Source organism: Mustela erminea, chromosome 6 (assembly GCF_009829155.1).
Source record: "Mustela erminea isolate mMusErm1 chromosome 6, mMusErm1.Pri, whole genome shotgun sequence".
In the NCBI taxonomy this organism is placed as follows: Eukaryota; Metazoa; Chordata; class Mammalia; order Carnivora; family Mustelidae; genus Mustela; species Mustela erminea.
The window spans coordinates 84,963,447-84,978,261 of NC_045619.1; the positions used below are offsets into that span (position 1 = coordinate 84,963,447).

The window sequence follows — 14,815 nt, forward strand, 5'->3', positions numbered from 1 at the left end:
GCGGCCCGGGGCGGAGCGACCCCTGGCGCCCAGAGTGGGAAGCGCGGGGGCGGGGCAGGCAGAGGCCCCCACCCGTGTCCCCCCCCCCCAGCTTCTCGGTTCCTGCCTGTTCTGAGTCGATTCTGCAGGAATTCACTGCCCCCACTCTATCCTTACTTTCACCCCACCCTGAGTTTGGTATTCCCAGAGCCCGGAGGAAGCCAGAAATAGATACGGGATAAAAAGGGGTCGACATACACACACAGAAGACAGACAGAGGTGGATTCCAGAGCTAAAAAACCACCCCCTCCAAAGAAAGGCCCACAAAAAGGAAGGGTGATAAGAGGTTGAAATTCGCCACCCCACGACCCTCAGTGCCGTGACCCAATAACACATGGTAAAAGCTTCAACAAGTACATGTTGGCCTGACCTGGAAAAGGCAAATTTCCAGCCACCCCTACCCTCCACCCTCAATGTTGGGGGGCACAGAACAGCGAAGAGGGTGAAGGAACGAGAGGGAAAAACAGATCAGGCTTGAGGAGTGAGCAGGAAACCGGCAGGAAAGCAGAGAAGAAACGACAGAGAAATCAAAGAGACAGAAAGCCAGATAGAGAAGCAGAGACAGAGACAAAGCTTCGAAAAGAGACTAAGTGACAGGCCCAAAGCGGGTGAGGGAGAGACAGAGACAGAGAGAGAGAGAGACAAGAGCGGAGACAGGTTGACAGATCGAGAGAGAAATGTAAATGGCGCGCTGCAGAGAGACACCCAGGTCCGTGTTCGGACTCCAATGTGACATATCAACTGTGGGGAAGATGCGGGGGCGGGGCGGTTCTTCCAACAGAGTGGTAGGCTCCGGGTCTGTGCGATGTGACAGTGTGCTGGCAAGTGTGGACCAGGCCATGGTACCCTGGCCTTGTGTGTTTCTGGGTGAGTGGGATTGTGGATTTTGTGTTGTCTTTGTGTGTGTGTGGCCCCGTGGTGGGGGGGGGGGGCATACACTGTTTGAAGGGAGGTTTTTTTACTTGGTTTCCTCTTAGCCCCTAAATGTGGGGCCCCATGAATGCCATGTCTCCTATCTTAGGACTGAAGAGTAGAGAATCTACTGGGGAGAAGGAGTCATAAAGCAGCTCTAGTCTCTCACTGGGCCTCCCCTGCCCAGCTCCGCACCACCCCTGCCCCCAGTCTCAGATCTTGTCCAGCTGCAGCATCTCAGCCTCCTTCCCCTTCCCAAAAATCTGTGGTTAGATGGAAACCCAAAGAAGTTGGATCCCACATAGTAAATGTTGGAGGGAGGGATTTGAAGTTGGTTATGCAAATTAACACAACTAAAATGCAGATTAAATGCTGGGCACCCTCCTGTGAGAGGTGACTGTTTCTGTCATTCCGAGCAACCAAGAGGGGACACAAGCTTTGATAGATCCCTCTCTGTGTGGGGTCAGGGTCCAGGAGAAAAGCTTGTGGCTCCGTCTTTCCTTAGGGTCTGGCACCTCCGGAGGAAATTTCTTGCCTACAAGGGACCCCAGGGCCAGAGGTTTGGAAAAGGAGCTCCGGGACCGGCAAAAGTGGTGATGTTTGGAGACCGTGGAGGTGGACAGCTGCAAAGGACGTCTAATTGACTAGGATAAGCCAGGGCTGTAATACACAGGAATAAGTTGTGCAAAATGGAGGGCACAGGGCATACCAAGGCATGGTTATTGGGTGGAAAGTGATTCACCTCATCTTGTTTTCTGTACCCCTTTCCTGAACCTCCCAGCCCATAGCAGTGCAGGAAGAAAGAGGTTGCTGAGGCTCCGGCCAGTGTAGGGGGAGGCCCCTCATGCTTGAAAGGGTTGGGAGAGAAAGGATTGGCAGTCAGTGGGGGAGGGGCCGCCTCCTCCAACCATAAATACAAATTTTATTCAAGGTCTTTGTCGCCATTTGTCTTCCTCGGGGGGCTGAGGGCCATGTCGGCCCCGTGCATGTCTAATTCTGGAACTGCTCCCCCAGGCTGGATGATGGATGGATCAGAGAAGAGAGAGCAGGCCGGTGCTCACGCTAGCCTACCCTGCCCGGTCCTCAAGCCCCATGGTCTCAGGTCCTGCCACCCTTCTCCTTCCTCCACACCCCTCCCCTGCCCTCCCTCCGCTGACCAGAGGCCTTCACTGCTCAGCCCCATTTCCCCACCCCACTCTCCTACTCACCGAGGCCCTCTTTTTGAGCCCCTCACCTCAGCCCCTTTCAGGTCCCAGCCCTCTTCTCTCTGGAGCGTCCCTTCTCCTGTCCCCAGCCCAGGCTGTGAGCTGCGGTGACCAGCAGGGCTGCAGGCGGCAGCGGGTCTGTGTGGTGGGGGGAGCAGGCTTGGCTCACAGGGAGCTGAGGGGCCAGCTCCATGAATTTATTCATGTTCTGTTGCTCTTTCCCCACGCTCTGGAATGAAGCTGCCAGCTCACCAGGTCCTTATTGCTTCCCCTGCAGCTGTCACATTCGGCCGATGAGGGACCTGGGTAGGGTCAAGGCCAGCCATTGCTCCTGGGGCCAGAAGCCAAGTGTCTGGGCTCAAGAGGAAATGCTGAGGCCCAGGCTGGGGTCTGGGACGATTTATCCAGAGCTCCCCAGGCAGCCAAACTGGGAGGCCCCAGGGAGGTGGTGTGGATGGGAATGGGAAGTAGGCAGAGAACAGTGTGGTACACAATGTGGCCAAGAGCGGTAGAGGTGGGGACGAGTCTGATGGGGGAAAGGAAAGGGAAAGGAGGCCTTTAAAGAGTTCCCTGTTCTCCCCTCTTTACAAGCACAGCCCAGGGGTGCCCTGCTGGCTCTGTTGGAGGAGGATGTGACTCTTGATCTTGGGGTTGTGAGTTCAAGCTCCCGCCCCACTTTGGGCATGGAGCTTACCTAAAAATAAATAAGTAAAATAAAAGCACAGCCCAAGCTGAATCCTACCGTAACCTCCTTGACTCTGCACTAACCCTGACCCTAATCCCAAATTATGCACTTGACTCCTCTCCAGTCCTGAAATGAATCCTGACTCCATAACCTGAGCCTAAATGGAGCACATCTCTCGTCTGTCTTGTCCTGGAACCCAGGGGTCTCCCAAGAATTTCCCCCAGAGCTTACAGCCAGGTGTGCATCAGAGTTCTGAGGACCAGACTTTGGATTAGCATGTGATTAGCATATGATTTGCATGGGATATAGGCTTTCTACTCTGAGGAAGTTTTTGTGTTAAAATTTTATGAAGTCTAGTGGAAAGGTCCTGGCTCCTTGAAGGTTCTCTCTTTTTGTTCCTTCTCCCACACTCCTTGTTACTGACCCAGACCCCCTCAAGGGAAGAAGAGGAGTGAGGAGATGAACAATAGAGGGCTGATGGGAGGAAAGATGCTAGCACTATGGCCTGTCCCTGTCACTAGCTGGGGAACCTCCACAAGCCTCAGTTTTCTCATTTGTAAGAGGAGAGAAACCAGTGGGCTGGTGTCACATTAAGATCTAAGAAAACACTTTTGTTTGCTTGCACTCTCTCTTTCCTCACTTTTTGGGGTAATTCATAGTGTGGTCCCCAACCCCTCACACACATGTTGGCTTCCAGCTCCCACATGTAAGAGGACACAGAACTGGAAACAGTCTGGGTTGCCTCGTACCAAGCCCCTGGTATGACGAGGAAGGAACTTTGCCTGCCTGAGAGGACAGGGGATAACACGGAAATGGTAACCATATAACTGAGTATTTGCTGTATTTGAGGGCTTTTATATACAAGTTCTTATTGCATCCTCACAGCACCCCATAAGAGGTGGATATATTATCTCCATTTTTACAGAAGAGGGAATGGCCCAGAAAGTAGAAATGGCTTGTTCTGTATCACCCTGTAAGTAGAACTAGAGTTCTGATCTCAGTGCCCCAGGGAAGAGACATGGAGACGGAGACAGTGCAAGGGGGAGAGAGGAGCGAGATCTGAACAGGTCTCAGAGGAGATCTATGTGTGTGAGGCCAAGAGGGCAGGGCCTAGGCTCAGTGTCCTTCATCCTCCACTCCTGCCCTGGGGGACCTGACACCCAACAGATGCTCCATTTTTGGCTAACGGTGGGTCGAGGAAGTTAGCTTGGGAGAGCAGCTGTTCAAAATAAGAGGAGTGGGCAGAGAGTAGGGATGGAGAAGGAAACAAAACGAATCTGAGGAAAAATTGTTTTCAAGAGGCTAAAGGGAGGAAAACTGGCCCAGTCAGGGGAGTAGTGCTGAGGGCCACTCTCCTTCTCCCACCATCGGTAGGAAAACAGTCTAACACTTTGCCCCATTGCGCGGAGGGTCGGCAGACCTTCACCGCAGAGGGACAGGGCCAATATGCCACCGGGCCTAGGGCTGCCACTCCTCCCGGCACTGCTGCTCGGGGCAGCCTCGGGTTCAAAGGGCCGCGCTAGCGCCCACTGGACTGAGGGTAGGTTCCTGGTTCCCGCGTGGACCGGGCAGAGCCTGTTTCCAAGGTGTTTGTCGGGCAAGATCGCGCTGCTGACTTACTTCCGCAGCCCTTGACCCCTGGCCAGGGGCGTCTCCTCGCCCTGGCCTCCCTCTCCGCCTCCTTTTGCTCCCCCCCGCCCCCACCATCCGCCCGCTCCAGCCTCCAGTTAATGAAATGTGGCGAGCGGCCGCACAGACAGCTGTCAGACCCCTCATTTCTCCGCGGGGATATTGGATCCGCGCTGGGAGACCGACAGGTGAGCAAAGGAGGGGGTGTGCGGGGGGCCGAGGGAGGGGCGCCAGCTGGCGAGAGCCCAGAGCCCAGGAGGCAGCGCCTGAGCTCCAAGCCTCGAGGGCAAGGCTAAGCCGGGTCGGCCTTGGGATGTTCTGTCTGCTCACGGCTCTTTCCTCTTCTCCAAGCAGGAAATTTAACAAGCCCCATATCCACCGCGCCAGGACCCGGGTCCACCCGGGACTCCTAGTCCTGCACCCTAGGCAGGCCTGGCTACAGCGTGCGCCGCGCGCAGTGGCTCTGAGTCGGCGGCCGCGGCCCGGTGCTTCCTCCCACCTCCTTCCATCCCTTCCTTCTTGCTCCCCCTCCTTTCCGCGCTCCCTCCCCGGCGGCCGCGGCCTTTATTAGGGATTCCGCGGCTGTCGGTCCCGCCATCCATCCTGTCCGCCGGCAATTAGGCGGCCAGACAAAGAGCAGCTTCGGATGGATGAGGGTCCCGGCGGATCGGAAATGTGAAGGGTCAGCGCTGCCGCCCGCGGCGCACCCCGCTCCCCCCTCCGCATAATCACCGGCCGCCCGTCACTCAGCCGGCCGCCCGGGGAGCTCCGGGGCCCGGGCTGGGGAGAGGGCGGGGGTAGGACTACAGCCTAGGCGCCTAGGGCAAGGCTAGGACGGACCTGCAACAGGGGCACCTCCTGGGGGAGAACGGAGGGCTGCGGGAGGCGGGAGGCACCTGCAGGAGAGAGAGGGCAGGATATGGCCCCGGGCGTGACCTGAAGGCGGACTGTGGGACAGCTGCCTTGGGGGCTTCCAGTGCCGAAGCAGGGGATCTAGCCGCAGAAGGGAAGAGGGTGGTGGGCCAGGCGCCCCCTGCTGGGAGACTGAAGGATGAAGCCCTAAGGGCATCCGGTCCGTACAGGTGGAACTGCGCCCAAGACGTGCTTTCCTAGGGAAACTGAGGATCTGTAGTCTGGTGCGCCTCCTATCGGAATAGAGTGATACTGCGTTCCTACTCCCCCGTCTCTTAAGTGAGATCCAACCCATCCACGTCAAATCCAGAAAAGCTCCAAGGCTGGGCGAACCCGCGCGCCGGCGAAAGGAAGTTCAAGGAGTCCGGGTTTTACTGCGGATTCTTTGGCGCTAGCTCCCAGCTGACAAATCAACATCTCAATCTGACAATTAGTGGTCGAGGTGGGGGGAGAGGGGCTCTCGCCGCCTGGGCCGCTTAGCCCTCCCGGGCGGCAGAGAGGTGGGCGGTGGCTGGCAGTGATGAACGACTCCGGGGGGGCCCGGGGCCCGGAGCGCGCATTCATTACTCGACTGACAGGCGGACGGCGGCCCGGCGAGCAGCGAGTGGACGTGCCGGGAAAGAGGCCAGTGGCAGGAGGGAGAGTCAGGGAGGCGTTTAATAGCCCCACCGACAGGTCAGCTCCCAATTCCTCGCCTCGACCCCGGTACTTGACTTCCTTGAGCTCGGCCTCTCAGGCGTTGGAGCTGGCTCTGTTTGTAGAATTTGGGGAGCGAGGGCGGGAACCTAAGCCCTCTCCTTGGGTTAGGCGATTTAAGGTCTAACCTCAAGAAAGTATACGGACGTTTAGGACTGGGCGCTTCAGCCTGGCCTGGGAGGAATTGTGCGTGTCCGTGCACACAGAGGTGGCGTGGGTGACAGGGACTGATGAGTGTGAATCACACGTGGAAATAGTGACGGTGTGGGTCAGTTTTTTTAGGAATGTGTTGACCTGATTTTGCCAGTGGTGGTGTGTGTTGTGTGTGTCTGAGGATCAGCTGCAGCCTCTTCTTTCGTGTCTGTGCTGCCCCTAGCCCACACACGCACTACTTGCTGTCAGCTCTCTCTCCAGTTCTGTAGGAAATGGCAGTGTGCACAGTGACAGCTGAGGTATGCTGGTGGGGGTGGGGGGATAGATGTTAACTGTGAGGATGCTGGTCTGGACAAGTGCTCCTTTCCATCATCTCCACCCCAAATATCACCCTTTCCCTATGCTTCCTGAAAGTAATGGATGCTTTTTCCAAAGTCTGGAGACCCAACTGCTGAGTCCTGGGTAAGGAAGTGGCCACTAGAGTTTTCCATAGTTCACACCCCTACATATACAGTCTTCATCACATACAGGATGTAATCTCCAAAACGTCTTAGTTTCCCAGTCTGGTGGTGGTCAGAGAGGAGGAGGTGGGTCTCAGGCAGCAGTCAGACCATCAACTCCCAAGAGAACCCACCTATTTGGGGCCTGAGCTAGGGGCCCCTCAGACCCTTATCTTTTGCTCCTCAGGTCCAGTTACTAGTTGACACCTTGGGAGAATAATGTTAATTCTAGTCTGATTCCTCTCTCTTAACAACTCTCTTTCTTCACCTGGCTTTGTCCTCCCCCACTCTCAAACACACCAAAAGGTTAAGCCTGACTTCTTTTCCAGTCCGTAATCTCCTGGGTCTATAGGGCAGAGTTGGGGATGATTCTGGATCTCTGATCTCCCGTTTTGTTCAATGTGTCTTTCAGCCACCTTCCCTTTGCCTTGCTCTTCCTCATAGCTAGGGTATCTCTTTGAGCCTCTATATCTTTGTTTCTGTACTTCTTCTTGTGTCCATGTTTAGGGATCGCCTCCAATTTTGTCTCCCTACATTTTGGGGTATGTCTTTGTTCCTCTGCGGCTTCTCCGTTTCGCCAATGCAACGGTGAGGTCCATGGAAATGGGAAAGGGATCAGAGCTTCCTTCCTGCCCCCCGTCTAGAGGCAACTGCAACCCTAGGATGGACAAGACCGGGTCGCTTCTCATTCTGGGCACAAGCACCTGGTCGATGCCCCGCTGTCCACCCCCACCCTCGCAGTCGCCCTCCTCCAGCAACCCCCCCCCCCAGCCCCTCCGCCCGCCTGGAAAAGGCAAATTTGACATTTTTAAATCCGGAGCCTTAGAGGGATCGATGCGGCCCGGGGGCCCCGCCCGGGGTCGATATTCCTGATTGGGAAGCGGCCGCTGCGCGGAGCCCGCGTGTAAATCACCCGGACTGGGGGAGGGGGCACCGGAGCCAACGCGTCCCAGGCGCGCGGAGCCAGGCGGTCTCCTGTCCAGGGCCGACCCCAGGGCAATAGAATGAGGAGACCGACAGGCCTCAGAGACGGGGAGACAAGGCCGCCCAGGGGTTCTCCCCCCTCCCCGGCCCAGCTCTGCCAAATCTGCGGGCCGGCTCCGGTCTCGCTTCAGCGGCCGCCACCCTCCGTTGCCCCTGGAGCCGCCGGGGAGGCCGGTGTCGGAGCCAGCCATGCGGCGGCTCCTCTCAGGCCGCTCCCGCGGGGCCTGGGCTTCGGCTGCGGCTGTCACGAAGCCGACAGGCCAGGCGGGCCGGCAGGGGAGGGCGGCGGGGGAGAGGTGCGGGGGGAGGAAGGCTGGCGCGGCTCCGGCTCACAGTGGGCGCGCAACAGATGTTTGCGCAGTTGAGGGACAAGGTGGCGTGGGGGCACCGAGCGGCTGGAGGGCGCGGGCGGGGCAAAGGGTGGCCTAACTCCGTGGCGGGTAGGAGTCCGGTCGTCCAGCGGGACTGAGCAGACACCCGAGGGGCGCTCTGGGGACGGCCGAGCTGGGATAGACCCCCTTCCGCTGTGACCCGGGTATCGAGAACAAAAGAGAATGGGAGAGCGGGGAAGTTTGGGCCCCACCTGCCGCCTCGGCAGCCCCTGCCCTCCAGTCCTCCCAGTTCTCTGTTGGGGGGACCGAGGCAGCCAAGGCTGGGAAGGTCCAGGAAGATTAAAAGTGGGATGGACAGCGAGGCTGAGGCACCGACCAGAGTTCCCGCGTGGGTCTCTGGATTCACCTGCCCGCCCCGGTCCGCTTGTGGGTTGATACTCCGCGGCGTCCCCCACCGCCGTTCAGGCCCTCCCCTCCCGCTTCAGCTTGTCAGATCCCCCCACTCCCCACCTCTCGCCAGTTTATAGAACAACAATTTGGGGAAAACAATCCGGGCCGAGTGACGGCCCCGTAATTGTGACAAAGTGAGTGCGGGCGGCTGGAGAGAGCGCTAGGGCGGGAGAGCGGCGGGGCGAGGCGGCGGCAGGGGCGCCTCCTGCCCGCCCCGCCGCCCTCTCGTTCTCATTCCGGTCACCTCCCATCCCTCTCCTTGACTCTTCTCCAATTCTTCTTCTCCCGGCCCCTCGCGCCTCCCTTCGCTTGTTCCTCCATCGCTCTTCCCTTTCCTCTCGGTAACGGCTCTTCTCCCGTCTCTACCCCGGCCGCCCCTCCCCGGTGCGCTTTTTCTTCCCTCACTTCTCCCTCTCTCCTCCGCCTGCATTCGTTTCTCCATCTTTTCCGCGCACTCCTGTAGCTCTTGGGCCCCTGGCTCCCACCGCACAATGCGCTTCTCTCCCCACCCAGCCCTCGCTGCCTAAAATCGAACCCTGAGCCCGGTCCCCGACCACCACTCTCTGGGAGGCCAGCGCCGCCCGGCAGTCTTGGATTCCTCCCGCCTCAGAGCTGGCAGCGCGCTGTGGCCCAGGGGCCAGCCGGCCTACCCCTTCCCTCCCCGTTCCGCCGCTGTCTCCCCCACCCCGCTTCCAGCGCCGGGAGCGAGTTTGTTTGTCCAGCGGCGGCCGCCGCCGCCCGATCTGTTTGCCCAGCTTAGCGCGCCGCCTCGCAGAGCGGGCCCAATTAAGTCTCATTCATTATTCAGCGGCCTTCCGCTCCCGCCCCCCAGCTGGCAGCTCCAGCGTCGCTTTGGGGCCCCTCCCAGCCCTGGCCCCTCAGTGAGCCCTAAGGCGCCTTAGGCGAGCCGCGGTCTCTGCCCCGGGTCGGGATAAGGGCTGGGGGGCTGGCGGTGTGGAGGAACAGAAGCACTCTGTCCGCTACGAGGAGGAGACGGCGGTGGGGGCCACCAGGCCCACCCTGCCCCGGAGTCAAGGCTGGGGGACCTTGGAGATCCAAGCTTTTCCCTCCCCTTACAGGCCCCAGAAGCGGCGTGATTTGGCCAAGGTCATTGGGCAAACAGGGATTGGAGCCCAGGGCAGTGAAGCGAAGGCATCTTGCATCCCTGCTCCTTCCCAGCATCGAGGTGGGAGGAAGGCAGACTGCTCTGGCGCGGCGGCCTCGCTCTCGCTCTGCTCTTCTGCTGGGACGCCCATCACCCCATATCCGTTTTTGCTACTGTTTCTGCCTCTTGCCCATAGGCCTCAGGATACAGCGGAATTGGGGCTCCCGCAAGATCTGGAGGCCCCTCAGGTCTCAGGCTCAGGTCTAGATGTAATCCGCCTTACTGGCAGGCCTGGAGGTGGGGCAGATGAGGCAAACTCTGGGGGCTGGAGTCAGCCTTAGAGGAATTGGAAGTGGAGCCACGCAAGGCGGTCTTGAAAGACAACTGAGTGGGAAGAGAGCGCACCTTGAGGTGAAAGACAAGTCACCCTCTCATCTGTAGGGGTGGAAAGGGGCGTCGAGGCCCATTTCTGCGTATATAGTGAACCGCTCTGGGAGGCTTTGCCCGGGTAACTGGACAAGGTGAGTGTGGAGACCCGCCCGACCCCGCCCTTCCGTAGGCGGCAGCGCCACCTCGTGGTGGCTGTACCGCGGTGCGGGCGCGCAGGGCCTGGAGTGCCGAGCTGCGCCAGCCCTTTTGAGCCGCGGGAGGCTGCATGCGCCGTGCAAGGCTTACACCTAGTTCTCCCCAAAGGGCGGGCGAGAGGAGCCCAGAGGCCGAAAGGTGATCCGGCAGAGTCTGGGGCGGGGTGGAGAAGGGTGTTTAGGGAGGGGCCTGACCCGGACAGTCCCACTTCCGTGACACAGCAAACGCAGAAAGACAAAGTTCATTTGGATGCGAGTGGGAACGGAGTGAGAGGGGCCATTTTGACTTTCTAGTTAAAGGAAATGACTGGTCTGACGGGGTCTGGAAGCCGAAGTACCCAGGTAGGGCCGTCCACCCTGGGACTAGCGGGTAACTGGCTGGTGGTCTTGAGGCCCGCTCTGCGTAGCGGGGAGACACTGGCAGGCACATGTTGGCGTCTGGTTTGGTGTTCATCAGACCTCTTTGCAGAGACTGAAGTCCGCCTTTGCGGGGTGCCAGGGTCTAGGTCAAAATATGTTAGTTTTCCAGAGCTGTTAAGTGGAGGGACCTCCGGACCTCTTTCAGGTGTGACTTGTGGGAAGATTGCATGGCTTGGAGTGATGGGAAGGCTGGAGAGGGCCTGAAACCTTGGCCATGTGTCTGAGGGCAGCCGTAGTGTGACGCCGAGGAGCGCTGGGAGGGGCAGAGGACTTTCAAAATGTGTAGGAACTTTAGAAGGGCGTTCTATTCACTCCTCCAACCAACTGAGCCACCCAGGCGTCCCTCTATTCACTCCTGTTCACTCCATTCCCCATAAGCCATTCCAGCCATCGGTGGTCTGAAACTTAAGCTGCAGCTATTTTGTCCATGTGCTGAGTTACACAACTGAAAGCATCTAAAAACATTTTTACTCCTAAATTTGGAGTTGCTATGCTTGTAAAGAAGACAGAAATGATGGGCCAGACCAAAGGGTATGGGAGAATCAGCATTTCAGGCACACCCAGGAAGATCTGCACTTGATTCTCATTGGAAGGAGAAATGGTTTACTGGGTTGGGATCTGGATATAGTCTTACCACTGCTTTTTCCCATCTCTTAGGGTCTAAAGATAACTCTGGGACCCTGACAGCCATGACTCTCACAGATGACCCCAGATTTCTGCATTCTGGGCAACGTGAGGTGCCACTGAACTTGATCTGACACCCTTTCCCTAGAGGATGGCCAAGGGGCTCTTGGTGACCTATGCCCTCTGGGCTGTAGGGGGCCCTGCTGGGCTCCACCACCTGTACCTGGGGCGGGACAGTCATGCACTGCTCTGGATGCTTACCCTGGGGGGTGGTGGGCTGGGCTGGCTCTGGGAATTCTGGAAGCTCCCAAGCTTTGTAGCTCAGGCCAACAGAACCCAGGGGCAGAGGCAGAGATTGGAAGGGAGGACACCCCCTCTGAGTCTTACTCGCTTTGTTGCCCAGATGATAGTGGGCATCTATTTTGGCCTGGTAGCTCTCATTAGCCTTTCTTTCATGGCCAACTTCTATATTGTGGGCCTCCCACTGGCAGTTGGCTTAGGGGTCTTGCTGGTGGCTGCTGTTGGCAACCAGACCACAGACTTTAAGAATACTCTAGGGGCAGCATTTCTTACTTCCCCTCTCTTCTATGGCCGCCCCATAGCCATTCTGCCTATTAGCTTGTCTGCCAGCATTACAGCCCAGAAGCATCGCCGCTATAAAGCTTCCATTGGGTCAGAGACGCTCAGCATTCGGCTCTATCGTCTGGGCTTGGCTTACCTGGCTTTCACAGGTCCACTAGCCTACAGTGCCTTTTGCAACACAGCTGCCACCCTCAGCTATGTAGCAGAAACCCTTGGCTCCTTCTTGAGTTGGTTCAGCTTCTTTCCCCTCATTGGTCCCCTCATGGAGTCTGTCCTCCTTCTGCCTTACCGGGGCTGGAGGCTGCTGATGGGGGATCCTCACTTCAGCAGCAGCAACTTCCAGGAATGGGAGAAGCTCTATAAGTTTGTTAGCAGTTTTCAGGATGAGAAGCGCCAGCTGGCTTACCAGGTAAGGCCTTGTTCCCTCTCTCTCCTGGCTGGGGCAGCTCTGGGGGTTCAGCTAAGCTTTATTGGAAATGATGCAGCCTTATGTGGAAGTACTGTTTTCATGTCTGCTGGGTCGGGCCCTAGAAGGCTGTCCTGGTTTCTTTGGGCTTATTTGTGCAATGGGTGAAGGCACAGAGGCTCTAACAGTGAGTGGGAAAAGGATACATTTATATTGTTTAACTTTTATTGAGATATATATAAAGTATATAAAGTTTATATACTTATACATCTATGTAACCATCACTCAAATCAAGGTATAGGACATATCCAGCACTAAGAAGTTTCCCTTGCATCCCTCAGAGGGAACCTCTATTCTGTAACTTCTGTTACCATAGATTAGTTTTGCCCATTCTTGAATTTCAGATAAATGGAATCATTCAATATGTACTCTTTTATGTCTGACTTTTTTCTTTTTAAAATTAACTTATTTTTGTTTTATTTATCTTTTATTTTTATTTATATTATATATAATATTTTATTTTTTTAAAGTAGGCTCCATTCCCAACATGGGGCTTGAACTCACAACCCTGAGATTAAAAGTCACATGCTCTACCAACTGAGCCAGCTAGACACACCATGTCTGAATTCTTTCATTCAACACTATGTTTGTGGGATTTATTCATTTTATTGCATGCAGATAAATTGTTTCCATTGTTTCATAGTATCCCATTGTATGAATATACTACACATTATCTATTCACTCCATTGTCCGTGGACATTTGGATTAGTTCCAGTTTGGGACCATTCTAATCAAATTGCTGTGAACATTCTCGTATATGTCTTTGGTGGATATATATGCTTATTTCTCTTGCAAGGAGGAGAGCTTTGTCAGGGATGTGAAGTCCTAGATTAGAAAATGGGCTGCTGTGATTCAAGGCAAATCTTGGTTCTTGCCATGAGATCCAGGCTAGCCCATGCTGGAATTCTAATCTGAGGCTCTGGGCCTTTCTCTCAGGCCAATAGAAGCCAACTCCAGAGATAGCGCAGCCTGATTTAGCAAAGAAGCAGGAGAGGCTCAGGTACTCTGAAACTTATGGAATTCTAATCTGTCAGCTTCTGTTTCCCTAAGGTTTTGAGTCTCTCAGAGGGGGCAACAAATGAAGAAATACATCAAAGATACCGGGAGCTAATAAAGATCTGGCACCCTGACCACAACAGGCACCGGACGGAGGAGGCTGAGAGGCATTTCCTGGAGATTCAGGCTGCGTATGAAGTCTTAAGTCAGCCCAGAAAGCCCAGGGGATCCTGGAGGTGAGAAGAAATTTCCCCTTGTGGATGGACTCTTTCTGGCAGAACGAAGCAGCTTGTCCCAGCCCAGATTTGCCTACTCGGGTCATCCCAGTAGCATTAAAGAAACTGTCTGCTTGCAGTGGGGGTGACAACAACTTAAAGGGGTAAGAAAGCTTTTGTGTAGAAGAATGTATTTATGTTGCAAATTTCTGAATTCTCATTATTGTATTCTCATATGTATTGTATTATTGACAATTTCTTCTTAAAATCAGATAGTGAAATGAAAGACATATTATAAAACCAGTAAAATATCTTTTAGAGAATATACTACCATGCTGTGCCCTGGTATGCTGATGAGTGATGGAGGAAGGTTGTTTTATCAATTTCTTCCCTTCCCTTCCCTCTCCTTTCCTCCCCTCCTCTCCCCTCCTCTCTTTCTTTCTTTCTTTCATTCTCTCTCTCTCTCTCTCTTCTTTCTTTCCTTCTCTCTTTTTTTCCCAAAGTTAGGAGATTTGAAGGAAAAATATGAAGGTTCTACCATTTCGCAAGCTGTCCTGTGCAGAAGGGATTTGATTTATTCTACAGATTACCAATGGGTAAGAGAGGGGTTAAATTTAAAAATTTCAGAAAAATATCTTAATTCCATTTATAGGAGAGCTTTACTAGGAGCTACACTTTTCCCAAGAAGGAACAAGCTGCCATGGGATGGGGATACACCCCCATCACAAACTTCTCTGCTTAATGAAGTATTGTAGAGAGCCCTCAGATTTTACATGGGTGGTTGGACTGGCTGAGTTCTCAGGTGTACCCCAGACTCGGGGTATGACTCTGAACTACATACTCCGCTGCCTAGGAGCCTAAAGTCTGGTGAGGGATATAGCATATACAACAGACACAGATTTCAAAGTTCGCCTCCTTCAGTGTTTTGAACTAAGTGTCATAAGAAGCATAATTAGAGTGCACTGGAACATTGGAGAAGGGACAGATGACATTGTTTTATGGGGACTCATGGGAAAATTCATGATTAAAAAAAATTTTTTTAAAGATTTTATTTATTTATTTGACAGAGTGCAATCACAAGTAGGTGGAGAGGCAGGCAGAGAGGGGGGAAGCGGGCTCCCATTGAGCAGAGAGCCTGATTTGGGGCTCGATCCCAGGACCCCAAGACCATGATCGGAGCTGAAGGCAGAGGCTTAAACCACTGAGCCACCGAGGCACTCCAAAATTCATGATTTTATATCTCATATGCCTTTATGGGGACTTTGGGGAAACCCTAGGGAACCAGGAGCATGTCAACAGGGTCTTATTTCATTCCTATATAACCAG

General features: G+C 55.1%; 1 protein-coding gene across 1 annotated transcript; it reads left to right on the plus strand.

The window, feature by feature from the left end:
* The first annotated feature begins 10,416 nt into the window (after window positions 1–10,416).
* On the plus strand, window positions 10,417–13,937 carry DNAJC22 (DnaJ heat shock protein family (Hsp40) member C22). The gene is made up of 3 exons (XM_032345629.1): window positions 10,417–10,528; window positions 11,264–12,221; window positions 13,329–13,937. The coding sequence occupies exons 2-3, from the start codon at window positions 11,382–11,384 to the stop codon at window positions 13,512–13,514; spliced, it is 1,026 nt and encodes a 341-aa protein (XP_032201520.1). The 5' UTR covers window positions 10,417–10,528; window positions 11,264–11,381; the 3' UTR covers window positions 13,515–13,937.
* Window positions 13,938–14,815: the final 878 nt, after the last annotated feature.

What these genes read in the sequence shown, in the direction of transcription:
- DNAJC22 (XM_032345629.1), top strand. Translation starts at nt 11,382, where the DNA reads ATGGCCAAGGGGCTCTTGGTGACCTATGCCCTCTGGGCTGTAGGGGGC. An exon ending in AGCGCCAGCTGGCTTACCAG is followed by an intron (nt 12,222 to 13,328) that starts GTAAGGCCTTGT and finishes TGTTTCCCTAAG; the next exon opens with GTTTTGAGTCTCTCAGAGGG.